Source organism: Sorex fumeus, unplaced genomic scaffold, assembly GCF_029834395.1.
Source record: "Sorex fumeus unplaced genomic scaffold, SorFum_2.1 ptg000007l, whole genome shotgun sequence".
In the NCBI taxonomy this organism is placed as follows: domain Eukaryota; kingdom Metazoa; phylum Chordata; class Mammalia; order Eulipotyphla; family Soricidae; genus Sorex; species Sorex fumeus.
Window position 1 is genome coordinate 18,889,837 of NW_026606064.1, and position 20,246 is coordinate 18,910,082.

The 20,246-nt window shown below is 42.6% G+C and overlaps 1 protein-coding gene across 1 annotated transcript; it reads left to right on the top strand.

Moving 5' to 3' along the window:
* Positions 1–919: 919 nt before the first annotated feature.
* TRAF6 (TNF receptor associated factor 6) lies at positions 920–17,652 on the top strand. The gene is made up of 7 exons (XM_056135787.1): positions 920–1,068; positions 5,104–5,432; positions 10,110–10,260; positions 11,168–11,326; positions 12,011–12,082; positions 13,766–13,843; positions 14,907–17,652. The coding sequence occupies exons 2-7, from the start codon at positions 5,137–5,139 to the stop codon at positions 15,774–15,776; spliced, it is 1,626 nt and encodes a 541-aa protein (XP_055991762.1). The 5' UTR covers positions 920–1,068; positions 5,104–5,136; the 3' UTR covers positions 15,777–17,652.
* Positions 17,653–20,246: the final 2,594 nt, after the last annotated feature.

Genomic DNA, 20,246 nt, shown 5'->3' on the forward strand with positions numbered 1-20,246 from the left:
GGGAGTTCTACCAATAAACTTCCTCTCTAGCAAGGTGGGTGGAGGTGGAGAGAGAGAGAGAGAGAGATAAGAATTCCAGGTCAGGAGACCTAGTCTACATACTTGGGATTGTGTGTGTGTGTGTGTTTCAGTTTGGGATTGCTACTAAAGCGCTGTAACTGGTGCTCAAGAGAGGGTGGAGGGCGGAGAAAGGGACACAGAGACAGACCTACAGACAGATACAAGGGAGACAGAAGCATCAAGAAAGGCAGAGGAAGAGACATGCATAAAGTGGTGTAGAGAGAGTAGGAGGAGAGGAGGAGGGGATGGGGGAGGGAGAGGGAGAGAGGGAAAAAGGAGGGGGAGGGAGAGGGGAGGAGGAGGGGAAGAGGGAAGGAGGGGGAGGGAGGAAGAGGTGAGGGAAGGAGAAAGAGAGGGGGAGGGAGAGAGGGAAAAAGGAGGGAGAGAGAGTGAGAGAGAGGAGAAGGGAGAGGGGAGGAGGAGGGGAAAGGAGGGGAGAAGGAGGAGAAGAGGGGAGAAGGATGAAGAGAGGGAGATGGAAGAGAGGGGAGGGGGAGGAGGAGAGGGAGGAGGAAGAGGGGGAGGTGGAGGAGGAGAGGAGAGGGGGAGGGAGAGAGGGGAAAAAGCGGGGGAGAGAGAGTGGAAGAGAGGAGGGGGAAGGAGAGGGGAGGAGGAAGGGAAAGGAGGGGAGGTGGAGAGGGGAGGAAGAGGAGGAGAGGGAGGAGGAAGAGAGGGGAGAGGGAGGAGGAGATGGGAGGAGGAGGAAGAGGGGCGAGCGGGAGGACCACCGGCAGGGGGCGCCCCCGCGCGCCGCCGCGCCTCCGCCCCGCTGCCGCCGCCGCCGCCGCCGCCGCGGCCCTTCCCCGCCCCCGCCGGCCCCGCCCACGGGCGCCCCGAGAAGGCGGAAGTGGCGGCGCGCGCGGCGGGGACTCGGGCGATCCGGGCGGCCCGGGGACGCGGCGGCGGCGGCCTTCGGGCCGGGACAGAGGCGTCCGGGCCGCCTGGGCGGGACGGCGGGCCCGAGAGGAGGCGTGCGGCTGGCTGGCGGCCGGCCCGCGGGCGCGAGCGGTGAGTGTCCGGCCCCGCGGCCCCGCTCCCTGGTCCCCGGGGCGCGGGGCCCGTGTGCCCCGCCGTGTTGGGGGGATGGGGGGTGGGGAGGAGGGAGGACGCCTTCCTCGGCCCCTTTCCCAGAACGGGAAATCGCGCGCAGGCTCGTGCGGGCCCTGGGCGTCTGGGGGACAGCGACCCCCTCCTACCCCCACTCCCTAAAAAAAAAAAATCGCTTTTAAGTTTCCGTCGGGTCCCCACACCTCCGGGCGCTGCTGTCCCGGGAGCGCGGAGCAGGTGGAGTTGATGGGGGGGGGGGGGAGAAGAAGGAGCATTTCCAAGCCCCACCCTGGGAGGTCCGCGCGGCGACCCCAGGACGGCTCTGGCCGCGGCGGGGTCCCGGGCTGGGGCGCGGGAAATGTGTGTGCGGGGCGCGTGGGGCCCGCTGCCGGACTGGGACGCCACCCCACCCGGGGGGCCCTGCGCCTTTTATTTTATTTTATTTTATTTTCCTCCAAGGGAACCCCCTACCGTGCCCAGGAAGTGGGGGGGGGGGGTGCAGTACCGCCCAGGTGGGCGTTCAGGGTGAAGGCCACACTCCCGGGCATCGGGGCGCCCTCTCTCCTTAAAAGGGGCTCTGCGCTTCGAGGACAACTCTGGAAGGTGGCCGGGTAGACAAGCTCCGGTGGCTGAGTAATGTGCACCGAGCAAAAGAAAAGAAAAAAGAAAGCCCTTTCGGGGGTGATCGCGGCAGTTAACTTTGTTGGCGTTGCGCGGCTGTGCCTGGCAGGTGAAACCCTGTTTGAATTTCCGCGGAGAGGGACCAGGTCGGTTTCTTTTCCCTTGGCTCGCTTTCCTCTCGGCATCTACCCAGCCTAGAAGGGCAAACGTTTCTGTACGTTCCCCCTCCTCCCCCCACCCCACTCCCACCACCCTCTCTGTGCACCCAGCCCCCTGCAGTTCACAGTGCGCGCCTTCGGTTGTAATATATACTCAGGTACTGATTTGTAAGACGTGAGCCTTGATTTGTGTTCTTCCGTTTTCATTATGCAATCAGAATAAGGTGGCAGGAGTTACAGCCCCTGGTCTTTAATGAAGACAGTGGCCGCTACATTCACAGCTGCACCAAAAAAAGGAAATTGCTATTGTGAAGCTCTTTCACCCACAAAGCAGGGAATGGGGAAAAAAGGTGGTAAAGGTCATTTTCATGGTACAGGTGAGAATCTTTACCTACTTGGAGCTGGAGCGATGGTACACGGCTTGTCAGAAGTGGTCCTTGCACACCACACCGCCTGGTGTGGCCCAAAAACAAAACCCAGAATATTTAGTAGTTCTTTATTTTCTCTTATGTAAAGCCGAAGCTTTGTTCCAAGCTTGCTTCTGTAGTTTCTCATGAGGTATATACCTGCTGCACTGGGTAAGGGGAAAAAGAACCCTGATAGGATTTTTTTTTTTTTTCCTGCATGGATGTCAGATCTTTATTCATTCTTCACTGCCTCAAAGCCTTTTCAGGTGGTTTCCCCCTGAGTCAGCAAGTCATTGCCTTTTATAAAAGCAAAGGGGAAAATGATTTTAATTTTTCAGAAAATGTAAAAATACTAAGTACCACTGGACGTACTGTTTGTAGTTTGTTTACCTTCTCACTATATTTAGGACTATGCACTGTAGACAGAGCGCTCCACTCTCAAAAATGTTTCTTTGGAGGATGTAGATCTTCATTAGGTGCTCCCAAGCAATGTTCAGGGCACCTGGGGGTCATTCCTAACAGTTCTTGGTCAATCAGGCCAGACCACTTAATGTTAGGGCCAGGGGAGTTATTAATTTACTGTTGGCTTATACTACTATAAAAGTTTGGGTGTATAGCTTCACCCTTCTATTAGTGTATCAGCCTTACCACACCCACCACCGAAGTTCTAGTACCACTATCAAAATAACCCCCACACCTATCTCTGCCCCACCCCCCATGATAATACCATATACTGTAGCACTGTCCTCCCATTGTTCATTGATTTGCTCGAGCGGGCACCAGTAACATCTCTATTGTGAGACTTGTTGTTACTGTGTTTGGCATATTAAATACGCCACAGGGAGCTTGCCAGGCTCTGCCGTGAGGTTAGGATACTCTCAGTAGCTTGCCGGGCTCTCTGAGAGGGACAGAGGAATTGAACCTGGGTCGGCCGTGTGCAAGGCAAACGCCCTACCCGCTGTGCTTTGGCTCCAGCCCATATATAGAAAGAAAAATGAAATGACATAAACTCGACAAAACACAAATTGACATACTGCATGCATTCCACAAACTAGATGAGTTCTGCGACCAGGTAGACTCTGGTTCTTATTCCAGCTTTTATTTGGTTAATTCTTCACCCATTTTTAAGTTCCATAGCTTTCGCTTCATTTAAATGAGGACAGTAAAACGTAAAAATAGAATTACAGGGGCTAAAGCAGTAGTATGGCAGGTAGGGTGCTTGCCTTAAACACAGCCTACCCCAGTTCAATCCCCAGCATCCCATATGGTTCATCCCCCAGCACTGCCAGAAGTAATTCCTGAGTATAGAGCCAGGAGTAAGCCCTCAGGTGTGGTCCAAAAGGAATAAGGAGAAAAATTAGGGGCTAGAGAGGTAAGTTTAAGGCATTTACTTTGCATCCCTCCTCATCCAGATTCAAATCCTTAGTGTCACATGCATTTCTCAACCCCACCTGCATGAACCTGCCAAGAGTCCTTCTGAGTCAGGAGTAGCCCCTGAGCACCACAAGGTGTCACACAACAAACAAACCAATAACTTATTAAGTAATCATACATAGATCTGCGCATAATATTTATGCAGTTTTAAGTCCCTTAACATATAATACATTTAATCCTTGTAGTAATTGAGGCGTGGATTCTAGGGTTCCCTCCATTTCCAGATGAGGACCCTGAAGCACAGAAAGCTTAGCAGGTCCTACACCAAGTGTTGACAGAAAGAGTTAGACCTAGATACCCAATTCCTGCCCCTCAGCTCTTCACCACTTTGTGGTTCTTTCTCCAGCCAGAGGTGCACCTTGTCCTTTGCACAGCAAATGATACTCCAACTCTTTTTCTTTTTTCTTTTCTTTTCTTTCTTTTTTTTTTTTTTTTGAGAATAAGATGGAAGTATCTGTTGTGCTAAAAGATTGAGGATTACTCGCTTAATCCACCTTTTGGCATGGTGGCAGCCAGAATTTTTATTTGAAAGTGAGACAAGATAAGGTATATTGACTGAAGAGTTAGATTGTTTCTAGAACTCTCTGACCTATAAGGAATTTACCTAGCATTTTCCTCAGATGTAATTATAGCAGGCACCTATTTTCCTGGGCTCTGAATTGCTTTTAGAGCCTGCCTTTTCACTCTAAAATACCACAGTGATTTAGAGTTGGAAGGCATCGCATCTGATTGCAAACCATAGTTTTCTATAGGCAAAACTCATTTGTTTTTCCAGTCATTAAAAGTGAAACATAATTACTTGACTCTAGGCAGAAAAATATACAAAGAAACTTTAAGTTGTGTTCTTTCTACCTAACAGAAATCCCCGCACTGAATATTTCAAAGTACACATAATTTTAGATTTAGAAGAAGAAAATCAAGATTCAGGTGGTTAAGTAATTTACAAGTGGATATTCCTGATAAAAGGTAAAAAGGCCCTCCCGTTGATCGTCGATTTGCTCGAGCGGGCCCAGTAACGTCTCCATTGGAGACTTTGTTGTTACTGTGTCTGGCATATTGAATACTCTCGGTAGCTTGCTGGGCTCTCCGAGAGGGGTGGAGGAATCGAACTCGGGTCAGTCATGTTGGCCGCTTGTAAGGCGAACGCCCTACCGCTGTGCTATCGCTCCTGATATGGCTGAGTATTATAATTAAGGTGCATTTCTTCTAACTTTATAATCTACCTTTGTACTCTATCATAAACTACCTGTTACAAAATAGGAAGCAAAGTTCACAAAACTTCGAAAATGTTCTCTGAATGCAGTTACTGTATATCAACTAAATGATGATTGGCATCAGTCGGTTCTGATACCTGTGTGTTAAAACTTCTTTTCTAGCGGTTTTAAAGGGCACCTGATAATCCCGTGAGTATGAGTCTGCTAAACTGTGAGAGCAGCTGTGCGTCCAGCCAGTCTGAGGGTGACTGCTGTGCTGCCATGGCTAGCTCCTGCAGCGCCGCGGCCAAGGACGACAGCGTGAGCGGAGCCCCCAGCACCGGGAACCTCTCAAGCTCTTTCATGGAAGAGATCCAGGGGTATGATGTGGAGTTTGACCCGCCCCTGGAGAGCAAGTACGAGTGCCCCATCTGCTTGATGGCCCTCCGTGAAGCAGTGCAAACACCATGTGGCCACCGGTTCTGCAAAGCCTGCATCATCAAGTCCATCAGGTACGTGAACATGAGTCTGCCCTGCGAAACCAGCACTAGAGAACTTTGCTACATGGCTCACAGGATTTCCCAGGAGTAGATTTGTACATAAAACAATTGCTCGGGTTTTAAAAAAAAAAAAAAAGGCTGGATGGAAAATTGAGAGATTGAGATTTTTATCCCAGTTCCTGCTATAGTATGTAAGATAACTTCCTTCCCTGGCCTTCAGATAAATAAGTTGATGGTTTTATTAAAGACATTGTTGTATTGTGAGTCAAGGTGTGAGGTGCTGTGCTTTTATAAAATAAATGTAGCACACATGAAAGCACTAGACTGTGGTAATCTCACCCACACAAAGAATAATGTTTGTGACATGGTAAGATACTCTAGTTTTAGCTACCTTAACTTTTATCAACTGCTGGATGTCTGGTGGGTGTTGTAAAATGAACAGTTTAAAAAAGGTATTGTTTGATGACTGTACAGAATATATCTGAAGTCTAATCCCTTCTCACTCCCTGCCCTCCTGTTCTGAATCAACACTAACTCCCTCACTGGCCTCCAAACTTCTACCTTTCTCTTCTTCCTAGCTGTTCTCAGCATAGCAGCCAAAATGTATTTGATGAAGTAAGTGAGGTGATGACATCTCTGCTCAGTACAGGGCAGCAGGTAACCCAGGAGTTATGATTGCCTGTAAGGCTCTCGGAAGGCTCTGATCAGTTTGCTGCATTTCTCTTTTCTCACCTTCCATTGTTTTTGTTATTACAGCGGTAGGGAATTCTGCATTTGGGTGAGGTGCTTGCCAGGCTTTGTGCCTTTGCACGCTTTAGTTGCAGGTCTTGCACAAGCAGTGCATTGAGTTTTGCACACATTTGTTGTGGTTGGGTGGATCACAAAAGCAGTGTCACTAGGATAACACTTGGCATGTAGGACACTACCCTGGATTGAACCCAGGGTGCCATCGTGGGGTCCTCCCAAATTCATTCTGCTCTATAGGACAGATCAGCCCCTCACCGTGCACTCCTTTCTCCTCAGAACATGTGCCTCAAGCATGTTCCTGTTTGGGAGTCAGCTATTGCAACCCTTACTGGTAGGGATACTGGACCAATTATTTAGTAGCACCTTTTATTCTCTCCAGTGTCTCAAATGATTTTTTTCTTCAGTGTCTTGGCCTCCTCGTATATACCACAGCAGGCCTCCATTACCACCTCCCTATTCTCTCGGTCTCTCTGAACTTCTTTTCTGGTTTTTCCTGAGCACTTTCACCTTATTAAGATGCAAGTTAATTTGGGGTTGTGAGTGTGACTCTGTGCAACTTGCCTTGCCTACGTGAGGCCCGTGGTTCAATTACTAGCACCAGAAAAATTTCCAAATAATTTTTGGGTTTATTGTCCTTTTGCCTAAGTGGAAGATGAATTTAAGAATAAGGATCAAGGGGCTAAAGAGTTACTATAGCTAGCCTTGCACGCCACCAACCCGGGTTCAATCCCTAGAACCTCACATGGTCTCCTTAGCCCCACCAGGATTGATCCCAGATCACAGAGCCAGGAGTAAGCCCTAAGCACAGCCTGTGTAACCCTAAAACGAAAAATAAAGTAAGGGTCGAGGGCCAGGGAAATAACATGGGGCTAAGGGTTGCGTACAAAGCATGCCCTATTGATTCTGGTCACTGCATGGTTTCCATAGCATTGCCAGTTATAGTCCTGAATGCCCCCTAATGATCCCAAGCACTGAAGGGCCCAAAACACACTGTATGTTCAGGCCCTCACATTAACTGTCTGGCCTGCTTGGCTAGTATCTCACGGAGTGGCTACCAGGCCCCCTGAGAATTCTTCAGAGGCCTCCCCTCAGAAATAGTTTAGATATGTTTTTAAGTGCCAACAATAGTGCCTACATACAGTATGTGCTCAGTATATCATAGTTACTTTTAAGAAAAATTACAAATAGGGAGATTTTCTGGATATGTTTGTAATTTATTAGTGAGATCATTAAGTAGGTTCACTAGTCTTACAGGCTTTTCTTTTTCAAGTTTAAAATGTTCTCTCTTCATGAGTTTAGGGTAACTGTACCCTTCCCAAGTACTCTGCTTTATTTCTTTAAAAAAATTTTTTTTTGTTTATGGATCACACCTGGTGAAGGTCAACCTCATGCAAAGCAAGTGCCCTATCCACTGTACTAACTCTCTGGCCCCTTGGCTTAATTTTAATGACAAAGGTACATGTTTCTTTTGGTTTTGGGGGAAATCCAGTATTGAAATTGGCAAGATCTAGTTCAGATACGTTTTCCCAGACTCCTCACTGTTGATATTTGGGACCTGTGAATCTCTTAATGTTGAAGAATGATTCAGCAGCACCCTTTGACTTCTCACTACATCCTGGTCCCCATTGTGAGAACCAGAGTGTCTCCAGCCACTCTGGACAAGCATGCCTCTATTGAGATCTCTAGTTTAGGGTATACGTAGGGGCAGAAAAGGGGCCTAAGGTTTTTCAGTAATTTATTTCTTGTTTTATTTTGCTTTGGATTTTTGGGCTACACGTAGGGTTTTTAGGCTCCAGGGTTACTTCTGACTTTGCACTCAGGACTTATTCCTGGTGGTGCTCAGGGGACCATATGGGATAACAGAGATCCAACCAGGATTGGCTGCATGCAAGGCAAGTCTCCTACCTGCTGGACTATCACAATTAACTTCTTTCTTGATAATAATGCTTTTTATTTATGTTATACTTTCGTGAAAATGGTACCATATTATGGACGATTGGTTTTTCTAGAGTTAGAAATGTGTAGTGTTTTACCAAGTGTCGCCCATATAGAGGAAGAGAGCTAATCTTTAACAGTTTTTAATAGCCATATAATTATGATATTAGGAGGACAGTGGCCTGAAACGGGAGTAAAACCACTAAAGGAAGTCTGAGGCTTTATTTTCCTCTGTCTTGAAGCTCAAAGTGACCACTTTGATGCTAATGTTCTTAAAAGGAATGGCTCTGAAATTAATTCTCAGCAGTTAAGACATTTGGGGACTCAAAAATAAATCTTAATTCATTTCTCTTTTTTGTTGTTAACCAGGTTCGGGGAAGGAAGGAGTAGAGAGTATGGCCCTTGTGTGTGTTTGTTTGCTCTTTTGTGGTGGCACCCAGGGCCTCGTGCACGTGACGCCTGTACTTTATCACTGATATAACCCCAGCCCCTAAATTTCATTTTTCTTCTAGCAAGACCACTAATGCACCTCATAATGGTTTCCTTTATACTTTATACGATTCTTATATGTTTCAGACATTCATCAAGTTTGGGATAAACATAAGTTTGTTTATGACTCTTCTCTATGTTTCAGAAAATTCTTGGGGGAAGTAATAACTTTATGCAGTATGTGTGAAGCCCCGTAAAGACTGACGAAGACTGGGGGTTAGGAATTGGCTTAAAGGGTGCATGTCTATCATTCTCGTCGACCCTTATTTTACCCCAAGCCCCCTGAACACTGCTGGGTGTATGACCTTGGTGTGTCCACAGACAGCCTGGTCCGTGCAGCAAGGTACCATTGAGCCCAAGCTGAGCGCCTAAACCAGACCTGCATAGCTGGGCTGAGTATTGCCAGAGCATGCCTGCTGAGTAGGCCCCCCAAAAGACAAAGCCTCTCTCCATTATTAGTTTGAAGGCGTTTGATGGTAAACCTCATAATAGAACGTCTTTTTTACCTACTGCAGCAACTTGCACTTTGGATTTAGGCATGGCAGGGCTCACCAGATTGGCAAATGTTTTGAGAGCCTGCCAGACTAATTCTATCTTCTGAGCAAAGAATGAGTCGTCCCAAGCTTCCTGGAGAGTTTTTGCCCCTTGTAGAATAGCATAAACCGCTGAGAAGGGGAACACAAAGGTCCTCCAACTCCGTAGTGCATTGTATTGTAGACACACAGTACACAGAAATAAAGAAGTCTTTTGTTGCCTACAGGCCAGGCTATTCAGAGTAAAATTAATAACGTGACTTATAATTTAATTTTCACTTACAACTGAGCACTGTACTATAAACATACTGGTATTATGAAGAGTGTATTTAATCTTTAGTATAGCGTATAGCTGCTGACACAACAGAAAGATGGCCAGAAATTCTTCCCACCTTCCAAATTATGCTGATAAAAATAGAATTTTCTTTGTATTTTGTTGTTGTTTTGTGGCCACAGCCAACTGAGGCTTCCTTCTGATTTTGCTTAGGGTTCTGCTTAGCTTAGCAGTTCTTGGGAGACCATATGCAATAATGGATTAAATTGGGTTAATTGTGTGCAAGCATCTTGCCTACTGTACTGTCAGGCCTCAGTTTTTCTTATTTTTTGGTTGGAATCTATTCCACAATCTAAAGTCCCAGAGTCTTTGATAGTTAACCAATAGAGAACTGGTTATATTAATTTCATAAAAGAATTGTTAATGAACCAAGGATATAGCTCAGCATTAGAGCACATGCTTTGCATGTGAGACCCCAGGCCCATAATTCACACAGCAAAAAGAAAAAAAAAACTACAAATTTTTATTCATAAGTTAATTTTGGTGATATTCTCTCATACATAGATAAAATCCTATTAATAAAAGTTTGTTATTTTATAGATACTGTTACATTTTTCCATTGACAGTAATGAAACATTTGTGTGTGGTGAATTAAAAACTTACTTTTTTATAAGAATGTTTAAATTTACTGTGTGTCCTTTTTTATTTTAGGGATGCAGGTCACAAATGTCCAGTTGACAATGAAATATTACTGGAAAATCAACTATTTCCTGACAACTTTGCAAAACGAGAGATTCTTTCTTTGATGGTAAAATGCCCAAATAAGGGTTGTTTTCTCAAGATGGAACTGAGGAATCTTGAGGTATTTTTTTAATTTTTTAAAATTTAATAATGTTTAGACAATTTATATGCAAGACTGTTCCTGGAGAGTAGAGACTATGTGTATAGGTAATACCTAGCACATATTATACAGATTGGTAAATAAATATTTCTGAATTAATTTTAATTAATCTTTTTGAGTATCAGAACACAGAAGTTGGCTTTTGGGCCATACCTGGCAGCACTTAGAACTTGGCAGTTCTTAGGGTACCAGGCAGTGCTGGGGATCAAACCCAGGGCTCCTGCATGCAGAGCAAACCAGAAATGTCTTATTCTGTCTACTCTAGCAAATAGTGATAATAGAGAAGAAATCAGTATTCTGATACAAGTTTTATTTTCACAAGTGTTTGAACTAAAACTGAAGCATATTTTAAAGAAAACTGTTATAATCCCATAACTTTATTTCTCTCATGGAAATAAGCAATAAGTCCCATGTAGTGATCACCTTGGTATCCTTGGTATCCTTTGACCCGGTTTTTAAATTGTGCATTTTATTATAAAGTAAATGGAGTACTCCTATAATAACTGAAAACATCAATTAAAATAAAGTGCTCTTAAATTATCTGGATTTTCTAAGCAGTTAAATGTTGTTTTATTTGAATTGTAAACTGCCTCTTTTTTAAAGAGTTCTTTGACACATTACTAAATTAGTAATCAGAAAAGTTTGACTATTTTCCAAATCTCCGCTCTAAATGGATATATTAATTTGGGAATTTGTTTTTCATGTAAACTTGCAATTTGTAGTCATTATTTGAAAAAAAACTCATTCAGACCGGTATTGGGGTTCTCTGGTATGTAGAGAAGAAAATAATGTATTCTAAAAAAAAGAAAAATGTTTAGGAGGTGTCAAAGGGATTGGCAGTTACTAATCAATTATTTTTTCTTTTTAGGATCATCAAGTACTTTGTGAATTTGCTCTTATGAATTGTCCCCAGTGCCAGCGACCCGTCCCCAAATACCAGTACCGCATGCACATGGTGAAGGAGTGCCCGAGAAGACAGGTTTCTTGTGAAAACTGTCTTGTGTCAATGGCATTTGAAGATAAAGAGGCATGTATTAACTTGGGTTGTTTATTCTACTGTTCTTTAGAAAGTTTATTAAATGTGTATATTGAGGGGTTTACTAACTTTTCATAATGCATAAGGGGTTAGTAAGAGGTTAGTATGTAAGCATGTTCCTTCCATCCTTTCCTCCCGTTGGGGGCCACACCTGGTGGTGCTCAGGGAATTACTCTTGGCTCTCCTCTTAGGAGTCATTCCTGGTGGTGCTTAGGGAACTGTATGGGATGCCGGGGACTGAACCCTGGTTGGTCTCCAGCAGGACAAGTGCCTTACTCGCTGTATTCTCTCTCACTCTCTGGCCTGGTACTCCCTTTCTGAGTCTGTATTTTCATCTAGTGGGGTTCAGGGGACTATATGGAGTGCTGAGGATTGAACTGGGGTCAGCCGCATGTAAGACAAGTACCCTACCTGTTGTACTTTCTCTTCCACTCCAATAATGAGATTCTGGTCCTGGATTCCTTACCTATGTCTTTACTAAAGTAATCTGCATATAATATTCTCTTATTACTTCTAAGATATTTCCTTAAACACTAAATTTATCTTGGATATTCCCCTCTTTTCTTTGTTTTGTTTATTTGTTTGTTTGGGGCCACACCCAGTAGTATAGCACAAAAATGGGTCTTAATGTTTCCGATTTTCTCACACTTTCCTTATTTTTTTCTAACACTGTAGATCCATGATGAGAACTGTCCCTTAGCAAACGTCATGTGTGAATACTGCAATACCGTGCTCATCAGAGAACAGGTATATCAGTTCCTTTTTATAAATTAATACCATAAATGCATTGAAGATAGGAGTTAGATTTTCATTTTTAAATTTAAACCAGTAAGGAGAAATGAACAGGTTAAAGAGATATTAGAACTGTGAAATTTTTCATATAAAGTGGTACACTAAAATACTTCGAGAACAAAATATTTAGCCCCTTCACAAAATATTTAAAATTCCAAATTCACACATGTAATAGCCATGTTTATAATTCATAAATGTTGCAGACAAAGCTAAGTGATTTTAAGATAAAAAATCATTTAAAAATCTCCACTTAAAGGGGAAAAAATCACCTTTAATATTTAGGAATCTTAAGTATCCAGCTGGAAAAGTAACAGCAGTGAAGAAGAAGAAAGTGTGTCTGTTCAGTGTCAGAATTGTGTAGTTCCAGCTCCTGAGATACTGGGAGGATCTGTAACCTCCGTATTCACTTGTCCTGTAGGTGTCATCTGAGGGTGCAGCAGCATCAGAAGTAGTTGTAATAGAAAACTGTATGTTATTACTCATTGATGTGGAAAATTCCATGTGATTGTTATCATTTGGCATTTGTGAAGTATGCCAGATACAGATATTAGTCACATTATGAGCCCACGAAATCTGCAAGCCCAGAGATCATAATGGACATTTTTTTTTTCCCATCAAGGCCTTAATTTGAAGTTGTTAATTCCTTTTGCTTATAAAAGGTCACGGGTTTTTCTTTTTACAGTGGTATTATTTAAAGGAAATCATGCAGCACGTTTAACATACAGCAGAAATAAAACTTACTACAGGATAACACTGTAGGTTAATAATCAGAGAACCTGGATTCCGATCCTGACTCTGCTACTTACTGGCTCGCCAGTCTGACTAGCTGGTGAGAAGAGGGCTCAGCAGACAAGCCCTCCCTTCAGATTGCTCCTCTGCCTCTGACCGCTGTGCTGTTATATGAAGAAGTAAACGAAGTGTTCTTTGAAGATGTTCCTATGCCAAAGATCTGTGACTACAGCCAAACTAAATTCTAAAGGGAATTTTGTGCCATTTTCAAGGAATATTATTCTGCATAATGGGTCTCATCTTAAAGAATGTTTTAGACTCACAGAATTGCAGGCTGAGACTTTAAAAAAAATTTTTTCTATATACTTAATACAACATTTGTCTCTGCACAGCATACCTGAGGTTAGAAAAACTCAGATTTATAAAAGGTGGTCAGTCATGAAGAGATAAGTGGGTATCAAACAGTGACCCTAATGTGTATAGTTGACTTCACCTTATTAAATGGCCTGAAACACTGTCCAGGGTAAATTTTTAAACTGTCACTGACGTATGAAGGTGCTTTTTCTCTAAAATGCCACAAGAGGGTGCCAGTTCCCAGCAATGGAAAAAAATTTACTTTAAATTTTCAGAGAAGGTTGAAAATGGTATGCAACAATGATCTTTCTATTCTCTTTGACTTATGAGTAAATGTTTTCATCTTTGTGATTTACACAATTTTTCATGCAATTTCTCTGCCACTGTGATGTAAAAGCACCTTTCATCGTATATCATACGTGATTTCAGCTTTCATCATGTATCATACATGATATTGATATATGAAATGGGTGTCTAGGTTTTAAATGTGGTCATAATAAGCAGAATATGATGATGCAGAGAAAATCACTATTCATCCTTTGCTTTGGGTTTCAGATGCCTAATCACTATGATCTAGATTGTCCTACAGCTCCAGTTCCGTGCACGTTCAGTACTTTTGGGTGCCCTGCAAAGGTAAGAGTTTTTTCTTTTACTTCTTGAATCTGGCTCAGAAAAATTCCCCTCTATATTACAATGCCTAATGCCAGTGGAAATGGATTACATACTGGGTCTTAAGCTCTGGAGAGAAACTGGAACTAGGAGTATTAATTTGGGGAAGTAGTTTGTGATGATGGTGGAAGGTGTGATTGTGACCATACAGTGTGAGTGTGTACAGGAAAGAGAAGTGGACTAGGAAAAGAGCCATAGACTAACAGGGTTAGGAATTGATGACGGCGATACAGAGAAGGTAATATGGCCTCTAAAATTAGTTTCAAGACTAGTTAAATTGTATTAAATGTCTGAGCAATAATCATGATAAATGATTCTGGAGAGAGTGACTTGATTTTTGATTTTTTGTTAATGCTTTTGTATCTCAGTTATCACCGTGTAATATGTAAAATGGGAGCTGGAGAAAGAGTACAGTGGGTAGGGCACTAGCCTTGCTCACCATTGACTTGAGTTCAATCCCCAGCATCCCAGATGGTCCCCGAGCACTGCCAGGAGTAATTCCTGATTGCAGAGCCAGGAGTGACCACTGAGCATCATTGGGTGACCACCTCCCAAAATAAATGGGCTGGTGATGAGGCTTAAGAGGCAGAGCACATGCAAAGAGGCCCTAGGTTTAGTTTCAGTTCCACACAGCCCCAGTTGCACCCGAGCACTAGAAAGTGTTCCTATTCCCAAAGATACTACCTGAGGCACTGCTGGGTATGACCCTTAAGGATGAAGTAAAAGGAGCAAATGGTAGAAAGCAGGATTGCTTTTTTTGTTGGAAGATTCTATATTGTTGGTGTACATAAAGAAACTTGAAGTACTAGAAGAGAGGAGTATCCAAGTGAAAGAAAGCTGATACTTTGATATTTCCGTGATTTAAGAGGCAAGATCAGGTCATTATATTGAGAAGGTAATGAAGACAAGGGTATAGGGAATTGAGGGACCTAGTGACACTACTTAAAATCATTTCTTTGGCTTGGAAAGATCCCTCACAGTTCTTTGACTGTCTACTCCTAGCCTAATGCTTGTGCTTAAATTTCAGATGCAGAGGAATCACTTGGCACGCCATCTTCAAGAGAACACCCAATTGCACATGAGGATGCTGGCCCAGGCTGTTCAGACTATGAGCCTTGCCTTAGCTCCCATACCCCAACCCAACATACATCCCTATGATCCTTCCAGTTCATCTCAGGTTTCCTCTGGGTGTCACCCAGAGGTCCAGAATTTCCAAGAAACCATTCAGCAGTTAGAGGGTCGCCTTGTAAGACAAGACCATCAAATCCGAGAGCTGACTGCTAAAATGGAAACTCAGAGCATGCACGTAAGTGAACTCAAACGAACTATTCATTCCCTCGAGGACAAAATTACTGAAATAGAAGCACAGCAGTGCAATGGGATTTACATCTGGAAGATTGGTAACTTCGGGATGCACTTAAAATCTCAAGAAGAGGAGAAACCTGTTGTCATACACAGCCCAGGATTCTACACAGGCAAACCCGGGTACAAACTTTGCATGCGCCTGCACCTTCAGTTACCAACTGCTCAGCGCTGTGCAAACTATATATCTCTCTTTGTCCATACAATGCAAGGAGACTATGACAGCCATCTCCCTTGGCCCTTCCAAGGCACAATACGTCTTACAATTCTTGATCAGTCTGAAACACCTGTACGGCAGAATCATGAAGAAATAATGGATGCCAAACCAGAGCTGCTTGCCTTCCAGAGACCCACAATCCCCCGGAACCCAAAAGGTTTTGGCTATGTGACTTTTATGCATCTGGAAGCCTTAAGGCAAAGGACCTTTGTTAAGGATGATACTTTGTTAGTGCGCTGTGAGGTTGCTACCCGTTTTGACATGGGTAGTCTTCGGAGGGAGGGCTTTCAGCCACGTAGTACTGATACAGGGGTCTAGCATCCCCTCATCATTGGTTTAAAAAGTAAACCAAAACATCCAGCGGGAGAAGCTGGAAGAAGTGCCTTTCCTTGCCTTGTTCTCAATAATAGTGTGCAACAAGCAAAGCAAACAGGTAGGATGTAGTACCCACCAGCAAATGTTGCCAGAGAGGTTGCTTAACACTTCTGGATAGATAGAAGTAAGTTTTTCTTGGGATTCTCCGTGTTACATGGCTTTCACCATTATACCCGAAGTGCTATGGAGTAATGCAGCAGCTATTTTGTCAGTTTTTTTGTTGTGCTTTTGTGGACTTTTTGACTCCAGTGCAGTGTTTAATTGCCCAAAAGACTCTGGTTGGAGTGATAAAGAGCAAACCTTTTAATAATAACAGACATTCCTTAAGACTTCAGCTTATTTTTATGAGATATATATATATATATAATATATTAAACTTGAAAATCACTACCGCCTTGTGCTGGTGCCAGTGAGGAAAGTTATGCCTCTAGAGTTCTCATTTTATTTGACCTCTACAAATTTCTGAGGATTTGATCCTTAATCCTTAGAAAATTTAAGTTCTCATTATTACTTCACACCCTACGTATACATTCTCCCCTCTCCACCCAGGAGTGTTAACTAGAATGTTCAGGGGCTAGTTTACACCTAAATATCTTATTTAGTGATAACATGTTGTCTGTTTGAGTAATTCTTGTTTAAGTGTTTTATTTGACCTTGCTAATATATTTCCTTGATCCTACAAAGCAGCATCTTCTCCAGAATTAGAAAACTGAGAACCCTGTTGATAGCAGCTGCTCAGTGTTATGCTATAAATTCCCTTTTTGTCTACTGAGTGCAGTGAATTCCACAGCCCTGCATGTATTCTCTGCTGCTTAACATTTGTAGGACAAGGAAATGCACACATAGTCACCTACATAACAATTAAAAGTGACTCAACCAGTCAACCAATGTGACATCTTATTGACAGTGACAAAAGCTATGAGTCAGAAATTTTCAACTCTTTGACTCACCCTCTGGGTGAATTCATTTAAATGGAACAAAATTATTTCCAGCAGAATTTCTTAACACTTAGGAGATAACTGAGTGGTAGTTAAACTAAGGTTAGAGGTCATGGTGGCTTTATTAGGATGTGGTTTGAGCAGGTGCTGAGGAGAGTCCTATGGCATGTACTGAGGTGGCCAAATTCTCCTCCCAGGGAGCGGTGACTTTCAGGCATTCTATATATGTCAGTGGCCTATCAATTTTAAATGTGAAATCTAGTTTTCAGGGAGTCCCACAGCTCTTACAGATTCTCATAAAGAATCTAAGAAAAGCCATTTCTCAAGATTGTTTAATGTTGTCCAGTCATGAGAAAGATGATGGGGGTCTACCTTGGAGTCCCTGGTCCTGCATTCGGGCTATCCTTCATTTCCAGAGGAAGCCAAGAAACGTAGTTTGTGTAGAAGTAGGGTTTCCATTCCGGGTAGACACAGCAAATTGCAGTTGACCTTCCCCTTTGTCTCTGCCTTCCTTCCCCAGCCCATTTTTAAGCTCCTGCTCTGGTGGATTTATGTTATACATGAAACTGAAGGTCCTGCAGAAACCCTATGCCATCCTCAAACCACCTGTTCATCCATGATTCCCAGTTTGCCTCTTGGCTCCATGTCCCTCTGCCACCATGCTTCCCAACCATCTCTTAGGAGCCTCACCTCACAGGGATCCCTGTACTGCTGCTGTTCTGTGATTATCTTTCAAGAAGTAATTGTCAAGTTCCACTTATAAGTGAATGGTGGTTATTTTTGTATTGCATAGAAAAGATCTGAAAGAAATATACTATTTTTGATGACTTCCTTTCTTTTTGTGCTTTCTTACACGTTTCATGATTTCTACTTACCAGAGGGGGGAAAAAATAATAAATGTCCCTACAAAAAACACTACCAAAAAAGGAAATGATATTTAAAAGCTTTCTGGTCAGATTTCTATTTAAAAACATGGTTGTGCGTTAGATACGGAGGCGAGTCATTTCCTGCCCTGGCTATTTTTTCTACTATCAGCCTTAATCCAAACAAAAATGTGTGGTTTTTTTTTTTTTTTGCTGAGCTTCAGCTTCCCTTAGCTTCACATTTCCCATTTGTAAAATAATGAGTTGGATTAAGTGTTTCTGAGTTCCACTCTAGCCATAAACTTCTCTACTAAGAAATTAAGCTCTAACTTGTAGAACATTGGCAATACTTATTCGAGGACTCTGCCACTAGAAAATTGCCTTCTCCTTTTGCTGACATAATTACTTCGATTTAAAGTCCATCCACTGGGTCACATCTTGATTCAAATAAGCAAATTCTTTAATTCCCAACATCTTAATTCAAACAAGCAAATTCTTTAACTCCCAATATTTGGCATGTTGTAACAAACTAAACACTTATTCTAAGGTGGTAATTCATTGTGAATATAATGAAGAGCCAAACTGTCATTCCATATGGATACTTTCAGACATCTAGGATTCAAGTTTTACCTGGAAAATTGTTCACTTCCTTATATTTTTAAAAGTACCTCCTGCCCCATTCTGAAATATGCTGTTTCACCCTGTTGGCGTATACGTTCTTGGCCCATGTACTTTTATTAACCTTTTAACATTTGTCTTTTGACATTATTCTTGAATATGCCTAAATTAAATTTTTCTTTTTCCCAGAGATTTTTGCCACAATTATAAATGAAGCATTCATTCAATGTAAACCAGTTTAGGATGAAAATTGCAAGTCATACATTTTGCTAATGGAAAACAAGTCAGGAGGTTGATTTGTATGTAGTTGGTGAATTTTTTATTCTCTTGGCTGTTGTAGCAACAGTAATTTCTGGTTTTTCCTCAGTATGACACAATTTTTTTTAGGAGATGGAGAGAGAAAGTAAAAAGAATAAATAGTGAGTTTTTTATTCACCACTAGACGATGTACTAGTGTAAGAATTTGTAAGTGTTAAGAACTTACTAGTAGTAGTAAGAAACCAGCAACTAGTTTTTATGATAGGTACAAAATAAAGTTTAACTGGTTTTTAATTCCAGAAAGTCCTGGATAAACTAAGAATTTCATTTATGAATTATGTAGACAACTGAAATACAGTATCCTTAAAGAGAAATAGTTTGTCATATTTTTGTCCTGGGAATCCAAACCTCTGGTGACCAAAAAACAGTTGTTAATTTTTTCTAATATAATGCATTTTTTAAAATACCATTAAAATTTCCAAACTGCTGCTCATAATTGTATTTATTTTGTTAAAATGGCATTAGGCATTTTTAAGAGGACTAGGTTTGTAATACCCAAGTTTACAGCAGGTATAGTTTCACAGAAACTGTTACTGTATCTTTAGAATAGAGTTGCCACTTACAAAATGCCAGTAACCAGAAAGACCAATTGGATAAATTCCAGTTGGAAGGATCTCTACAGACTAAAATATTCAGTTACAGCCTCCAGTTTCAAACACTTGAAAGGCATTGTGCCTGCCTGGTTGACTTCGCCAAATGTCATCAAAGTCTGTAATGTTCTTCATACATTTTCCTCCCAGGAAATTTAAGTTACAGTAATGCACTGTTCTCCCATGTTCATTGATTTGCTCGAGCGGGCACCACTAATGTCTCCATTGTGAGACTTGTTACTGTTTTTGCACATCGAATACGTCACAGGGAGCTTGCCAGGTTACACTAATGATGTTCTGAAAAATAATTTTTGTGTAATGAATGTGGTGCTCCTCCTTTCCCTCTCAAAACACTTTCTTAGTAGGACACTTTTACACCAGGAGGGAAGGTGGGCCACCTGTACTCTCAGGGCATGAAGCTGTGGTGTTGGTATGACCAGCACTCATTGGGAGATTCACCAAAGCTCAGCTGCCCGGCTGCACTGCACCTGGCCAAGGGTACTCCACTGACCCTAACTTTCTCCCGGTAGATTTCAGAATCCCAGGACGGCTGTTTCCTCAGGAGAAGTTGCCCTCAGCAGTGTCAGAGGTATGCAAGAAAAGTTCCACACCCGCAGGTGGGAGTGAACCCCGGGACATCACCTCCTGGTGCCGCGGCACAATGCCTGACTCAGAACACACATCCTCAATCATGAGCGTTTGATCAAAATACTAGTTCAAGCAGATCAATTTCAATGTGAAATTGTCAGTAAGGTACGACTTTTTCTCCCCAGCACATTATTATGAGACTTTTCATACTCGTAGAAATGTTGCAAGAACTTCACAGCCACCTCAACAACCACCTCAAGTTGATAAGAACAATTACCTTGAATCCATAGATGGTATTTTGTTTGTTTAAGGTCACTTTTAATTTTTTTTTTTGTTTTGGTTTTTGTGGCATACCCAATAGTGCTAAGTAAGGGCTTATATTCCTGACTCAGAACTTAGGGATCTCTCCTGGCATGGTTTGGAGAACAGTATGAAGTACTGGGGTTTGAACCATAGGTGAGCCTCACGCAAGTCAAAATAGAACTTTACTTGCTGTTC